This window comes from Xyrauchen texanus, chromosome 44, assembly GCF_025860055.1.
Source record: "Xyrauchen texanus isolate HMW12.3.18 chromosome 44, RBS_HiC_50CHRs, whole genome shotgun sequence".
Taxonomy (NCBI): Eukaryota; Metazoa; Chordata; class Actinopteri; order Cypriniformes; family Catostomidae; genus Xyrauchen; species Xyrauchen texanus.
In genome coordinates this window covers 2681833-2689438 of record NC_068319.1, presented here as the reverse complement: position 1 = coordinate 2689438, position 7606 = coordinate 2681833, and the positions used below count along the sequence as shown (strand labels likewise).

Sequence of the window (7606 nt, the reverse complement as noted above, 5' to 3'; positions counted from 1 at the left end):
GAGGTTTTCTGTTTATGACATTAAAGGCATTTATATGACTGCGCATGTTATTGTGCCTGTTTTTTTTATTTATTTATGTTTTCTCCCTTTTTCTCCCCATTTTGGAATTCCCAATGTGCTCTAAGTCCTCGTGGTGGCACGGTTCCTCACCTCAATTGGGGTGGCGGAGGTCGAATCTCAGTTGCCTCTACGTCTGAGACCATCAATCAGCACATCTGATCACGTGGTTTGTTGAGACATAGCGTCCATACACAACTCACCACGCGCCCCAACGAGAGCGAGAACCACATTATAACGACCACGAGGAGGTTACCTCATGTGACTCCACCCTCCCTAGCAACCGGCCCAACTGGTTGCTTAGGAGACCTGACTGGAGTCACTCAGCACGCCCTGGATTCAAACTCACGACTCTCCAGGGGTGGTAGCCAGCGTCAAATACCCTAAACATGCCTGTTTTAAAGTTAAATTAATTTTTCAGTTTTGTTATTGTTTGCAAATAAAAAAGATTACCTTTCTGATGGCAGAGTCCCAGTGGCTTTGATAGGCATCCAAATCTGTGACACTGAGTGGTCCAGAAGCATTGTAAGATGTGATTAATAAACAATTCACACAAACAATCCCTTTCAATTCTGTCTTACGATTTTAAAAAGACAATTTGCTTCAAACCCAAAACCCAAAAACCAGTTATTACTTCAAAATTTTGACTTTAAATACAAGTTAAGCTCAACAGTAATGCTGATTACAACAAAAACATATTTTGAATCGTCCTTCTTTATAGTTGTTGCCATGACGACGTAACAATATAATGTCACGGTATTTAATCCTATGTCTCTTCCTTGTCTCGTGCCTTGTTCTTAGTGTGTGTTGTGTGGGTGCGTGAATGTGTGGGCGTGTTGTTTGTACCATGATTAGCGCTCTGCCGCAATCACTCCTCTCACCAGCTGTTACTCATTCCCATTCCCTTTAAATTCTCACCACTCTCTCATCTCCTTGTCAGATCGTTGTTTGTGATGTCCGGTGTTGTTCGCTCTTCAGAGTTCCAGTCCAGTTCTCTCGTTGTCCCTGTTTCGTGTCCTGTTTGCTGTTACCCGGATTCGCCGTGTCTGTTCAACACTTCTCTTCACTCTTCTCACCACGATCATCTGACCATTGGAGACTCTGCGCCACTAGACCATCACCCCGGACTTTTCCCCTATCTTCTCAATTTGACTGTCAATAAACTAATTGTCAACTTGCAACTTGCTTCCTAGCTTCATTACGTCACATATAAACCCTAAAACGACATTTAAACAACGTTAAAACTCAAATAATACACAAGTTTTAACTATAAAACAATGAGCTTCACATTTCTGCCTTTAAACCTCCAAAAATTGGCCCCATTCACTTCCATTGTAAGTGTCTCACTTTATCTCTATTTTAAATGTTATTTATAGTAAAGGAGGGACGAATGAAACGTTTTTGTGCTCATACAAACATTATGCCACAAACGCTGTTGACTAGCTTAACTTGTATTGAACCGGGAATATAGTCTGTCTCTTGATTTAGGTTTAGAACGATATATGAGGGGGAAGTTTCATTTTTGGTTGAACTATCCCTTTAATTCTGAGCAAATTTCACACTGCTGTCCTCTGACCTGTGTTGAACATCATGAGGTCATCTGTGGCGACTCCATCCAGAATGCCCCCGTACACGTAAATATTTTCTCCCAGAGCTGCTGAACTGTGTCTCAGTGATCTCAGAGAAACACCTCCAGTGTGCAGCTTTTCCCACGTCAACGTCACTAAAACACAAGAGCGTGCAAAAAAACTCATAAAAGCATAAATGTAAAAAACAAAAGACTGTAACACTTTACAAAATCTTGTTAATGCATTAGGTATCATGAACTAACAATGAACAATTATTTTTTAACGGCACTAATTAATCTTGTTATAAGGTGCTTTAATCAATATGAGCTGTTCGAATTTCCCCAAGATGAGCGGTTGGATTAGCCACACCCCCTTTTCCTAAAACCCTGCCCTCCAAAGATACCAAAGTGCTTAATTGAGATCTACACAAGCAGAAACGGTTGTCAAAAACAACAGCAGCAAACAGCGCCCTCTGCTGACAGCTGTCATGAACAACGTGGCATAAAGACGGCAGTAAACCCCAAATAGGTATAGCAGCAGGCCGGAGACTTCCAAATGGGGGCGGAGTCTCTATAAAAGGGTAAGGTTTGTTCCAAAAGAGGGTTGCGGCAACTCCAAAATGTTTAAGGTTAGAGAAAGGGTGAGGTTTTATATCTTTAATGGTGATTTAGAGCACACGTTCTCTATACACCAAATGCATCTTATTATGTATAAGCCATATATAAGATGGCAAAGTGTCTTACCAATGTCAAAGCAATAGACACCCGAGAGACACTTCTGAGCGTCAGGATGTGCTGAGCCTCCAAACAAGTAGAGTTTCCCTTTAACTACACTGAGAGAAGAGAAACACGCTTGTTTTGATGTTCTCACTTTTGACTTTCAGTATTAATCTCTCATTTATTTCGAGTCCGTCTCATCACCAGAGAGAGTGTCCTTCTCTTCCGGCGGGCACATCTCCTTTCTGAGGCATCAGCTCCCACGTCACTCCAATAGATGAAACTAAAACAGGGAAACATAAACGTCCTCTCACTTTCAACTGCTGTTGTTTTCAGCAAACTCAACATGTGTAAATATTTGTATGAGCATAAAAAGATTCAACAACTGACGTCACAGACATTTGACAAACAGAAATTTAATAATGTGTCCCTTAACAAAGGGGGGTCAAAATCAAAAGTGTGGCACCTGCTGCATTAAGTACTGCAGTGCATCTCCTCCTCGTGGACTCCACCAGATTTGCCAGTTCTTGCTGTGAGATGTTACCCCACTCCTCCACTAAGACACATACAAGTTCCCGGACATTTCTGGGGGGGATGGCCCTGGCCCTAGCCCTCACCCTTCGATCCAACAGGTCCCAGACGTGCCCAATGGGATTGAGCTCCGGGCTCTTCGCTGGTCATGGCAGAACACTGACATTCCTGTCTTGCAGGAAATAACACACAGAACGAGCGGTAGGGCTGGTGGCATTGCCATGCTGGAGGGTCATGTCAGGATGAGTCTGCGGGAAGGGTACCACATGAGGGAGGAGGATGTCTTCCCTGTAACACACAGCATTGATATTGCCTGCAATGACAACAAGCTCAGTCTGATGATGCTGTGACACCGCCCCAGGCCATGACGGACCCTCCACCTTCAAATATCCCGCTGCAGAGTACAGGCCTTGGTGTAATGCTCATTCCATCAATGTTAAACGCGAGTCCGACCATCACCCCTGGTGAGACAAAACCACGACTCGTAGGGGAAGAGCACTTTTTGCCAGTCCTGTCTGGTACAGTGAAGGTGGGTTTATCCCCATAGGTGACATTATTGCTGGTGATGTCTGGTAAGGACCTGCCTTACAAACAGTCCTACAAGCCCTCAGTCCAGCCTCTCTCAGACTATTACAGACAGTCTGAGCACTGGTGGAGGGATCGTGCGTTCCTGGTGTAACTCGGGCAGTTGTTGTTGCCATCCTGTACCTGTCCCACAGGTGTGATATTCAGATGTACCGATCCTGTGCAGGTGTACTGATCACTGTGCGAGGACGATCAGCTGGCCTTCCTGTCTCCATGTAGCGCTTAGGCGTCTCACAGTACGGACATTGCAATGTATTGCCCTGGCCACATCTGCAGTCCTCATGCCTCCATGCAGCATGCCTAAGGCACGTTCACGGAGATGAGCAGGACCCTGTGCATCTTTCTTTCTGAGTTTTTAAGAGTCAGTAGAAAGGTCTCTATAGTGTCCTAAGTTTAACCTAGCTGTGACCTTAATTGCCTGCCGTCTGTCAGCTGTTAGTTTCCTAACGACCGTTCCACAGCTGCACGTTCATTAATTGTTTAAGGTTCATTGAACAAGCATGAAAAACATTTACATTTTTTACATTTGAAAGGATAAAACTTAAATAGGGATTGTTCCAGAAATACCTGTAATCATGTAAAAGTCATTTAGGTATATCGGCAGGCATTCCTAAACAGAGAGAAAAGAAGATGATACTTTAAAGCCGTCTTATTTGTGCGCAGAATCAGTGATGTATTTGGTTCACACACACCTCTGTGCTCATGCTTGAAGCTCCTCCAAACAAGAACGCAATATTTCCTGCTACAGTAATCGCATGTCCATATCTGTTATTGTCAAAAATAGTGAACAAAACATCATTAACAGTGATTATAACAATGCTTATGGTGTGCTCATTGCATTATTAGATTCTTCCCTAATGGCTAAGACATTACTGAGTCTGTAAAGTCACCAGAGAGCTAAAAGACATTCATTACGGCACCTGTAAACAGAATATACTCACCTTGGGCTTGGTGGCACTCCTGCAATTTCCTTGTCAATCCAGTGTCCACTTGCTAGGGCCATTTTAAAATATATTCACAGCTGGTCTGATGTTTTCCCTTTAACTCTTCTTCTTTTTTTAATGTATGGGATTTTTCTAATCAGTATGTATGTATTATGTGTGAAATGTTTTATTGTCCCTGTGGGATACAGTGTATTCACTCACAGGTATTCTTTCTCTCTAGTGGTTGGTAAGACGAGGACACCTGTTGCCTAGTGATACAGGTAAACAAACTTTACTAGCAGACCTGTTGCCAGATCCTCCCTGCAGAGCCGGCCCAAGGCATAAGCGAACTAAGCGGCTGCTTAGGGCCCCGGCGGCCACCAGGGGGCCCCCAAGAGCACTTTTTTTTTTCTTTTTTTTTTGGGATTATACTGTCAATGGACAATGGTAATTATACAAAAACGCAATATTATGTTAACGGGCTGCAGGATGCAAGGACATTCAGACAGCAAAACAGCAATGTCACAAAAAAGGACATATCCTCTGGTGCAAAGAAAAGGAAAAAGAAGAAAACAGAGGAAGAGAAAAAAACAGCACGATTAAGGTATGTTAAGTAGTTAGGCTAAGTTATGAGCTAACATTAGCTGGCTAGTTAGTTAACATAGCCTATGTAGCATATCTTCTTTTTTAGGAAAGTTTGATCCGTAAATAGCCTTGACATCTTAATATATTATTAGTATAACATATTACTTAGCAAGTTTTAGATTAAAGTTTTTGTCTTCTGTGTAAAAAATAACTTTCCTGGGTATATATTTTTGTAATAAAAATAAGCTTCTGTTCCATAAACTTTGTACTGATAACTTAACATTATTTACATTAGTCTACCATTTTGGGGTCTTTGCACTGTTATATATATAGATCAGTGGGTCTTTGCTATTTTATTCCAATATCATTATGCCTCAATTAGCTAGTTATAGATTAAGAGTTGTTGTTTTAGGAGTACAGATGGGTGGGGATACAAATATTCTGTCAAATATGTACTCTTATGAAACTTCCCTAGGAGCACTGTTGAAATATTTTGGACGTGGGGCACAACCAACGCCACCTGCCCCAAGTTCCAGTGCTTCAGCTGATGATGATTTTTCAACAAACCCAGATCATTATATTTATATGGATAAACCATGCCTTTGTTTTTGACAGAGAGTTGCAGTACCTTCTAATATGACATCTAACATGGCTAGCTTTTATTATTATTTACATCTTTCATCAGGTCCATCCTCTGCATGCGAGGAGCACTTCCCAGCACGTGCATCCACTGATGTTGTCATCTATCCTGTCAAGACTCAGAAAGGACTGATCTGGTAAGCAGGGAGCACTGCCTATAAAGGAAAACTTCACATTCCCTGAAAAACCTGATGGCTGAAGCTTCCACTACCACTACACCTACAGAAAGTTAATTAATGGGGAAACAATGTAAGTGGAGCTGCTCACTTATTCAAAAAGAAATGATACTGTCTACAGCTTCTGCTGCAAATTGTTCTCTAGGAAGTACACAAAACTGGTAACAGAGGATCAACAGGATTGGGTAAATATAGGTGTGCTACTGTTACATTTAAAACTGTAGAAGGGTAAAATCATGCCAGGCAGACATTGGTATGTTGTAAGCAACACAGCTACAACTAATCAAATTGATAAGGGGTGTGTTAGATTTATAGTGTGCGAATAATCAAGCATTGACAATATTCAATCATATTGACGGCACCGAGGGGCCCCCAAATCAAATTCTGCTTAGGGCCCCATAAAGGCTTGGGCCGGCCCTGCCTCCCTGAGGCAAGACATAACATAATTAAAGGGCACCTATTATGGAATTTTGAAAATGACCTTTCATGTAGTGTGTAATACAGATTTAAGTGAACAAAAACATCCTGCAAAGTTTTATATATGAAAGTTCACCGTAAAAAAAGTTATTGTCTCTCAAAAGTAGGAGTCGACTCTTTGAGTCAATTTAATGAATCGTTTTTCCAATGAGTCATTTTCCTTTTCGTTGTGACGTCAAGACGAAAAATTATCAAATTGGCCGCGCCCACTCATTGCGCGCACGCAGACACCAGGGAAAACTTGAAAACATCATGTCGACAACAAGACGCTGTGTTCTGAAGTGCGTATCAAAAGCGACCTTTTTTTCACTGCCCAGGGACGAGCATGTGAAGAATCAGTGGCTAGAGTTTATATTTACAACTATACCACACAAGTATAGCCCGAACCTTGTGCTGTGTTCGCGTCATTTTAATGACGATTGCTTTACTGAACATGAATGCTTTCAAGTGTGGATTCATGAGCCGGTTGATACTGAAGGAAGGTTCAGTACCAAGTTTATTTGGATCAGCTTCCTCCTCCGAATCACAACCTGTAAGTATTATTAATAATTGTTGCTTTTATGTGTTTTTTAGCATGCTTAATAAGTATTTGTGTGTGTTGTGTACATTACGCTCAGCGCAGCTTATAGGTCTCCAATGTCAATTTTTTTGAAATATGTGAAATGTTTGTGGATGTTATTGGAGTTGTCATAAAGAATAGAGCAATAACTTGTAGTAATGCAGTGCTTTATCAATATGTTTATGCGTTGGGCTAAAGCAAACAATAACTGATTGGGTGTTTACCACCGAACTTTGGGCTATGATCGCTAACATAAATCAACTCAAATTCCTTCTCTGATTTTGATTTTTTTACTACAAAGCGGTGATGGGCGTTCCGTTTCCGACAGTCTCTGCACAGAGTATACCAATCACAACTGACTGGGTCATCTGACCAATCACCGCAGATTAGCGTCACGCAAAGGAGGGGTTTGGAAAAATGAGTCGTTGAACGAATCATTTGGGAGACGGTGAGCAAATCAGGTAAACATAAATGAATATTATAAGACAACAAAAGTGTTTTTTGTCATTGCATGCATGTAAAACTGTTGTTGGGGACTCCCAAAACAATATTAGGAACATTTTAAATGCCATAATAGCCCTTTAATAGGTGCCCTTTAATACAGGACTACTTCAGTCAAACCATTAATATTTCAGATTCTGATTAGTACAGGGCTGTAAACACCATAGACATTGAGGGGACATGCCCCCCCCCCCAATATTAATAAAAAGTGGTCTACTGATATGGTTTTTTTCCATGATTGATTATTAAATTATTACCCTTCCCTCCAATATCACAGGCTACAAAAACA

General features: G+C 41.4%; 1 protein-coding gene across 2 annotated transcripts in view; it reads right to left on the bottom strand.

Moving 5' to 3' along the window:
• The window catches only part of zmp:0000001301 (rho GTPase-activating protein gacHH), an 11536-nt gene extending 6931 nt beyond the window's left edge, over positions 1-4605 (bottom strand). For both annotated transcript variants that reach the window (XM_052116873.1, XM_052116874.1), the window contains exons 1-7: positions 4399-4605; positions 4150-4222; positions 4025-4067; positions 2546-2624; positions 2369-2457; positions 1634-1780; positions 511-562 (exon numbers count right to left, since the gene is read on the bottom strand). In XM_052116873.1, coding sequence (XP_051972833.1) covers positions 511-562; positions 1634-1780; positions 2369-2457; positions 2546-2624; positions 4025-4067; positions 4150-4222; positions 4399-4460 — 545 coding nt within the window. In that variant the 5' untranslated portion in view covers positions 4461-4605. The remainder of the gene's footprint in view (positions 1-510; positions 563-1633; positions 1781-2368; positions 2458-2545; positions 2625-4024; positions 4068-4149; positions 4223-4398) is intronic.
• Positions 4606-7606: the final 3001 nt, after the last annotated feature.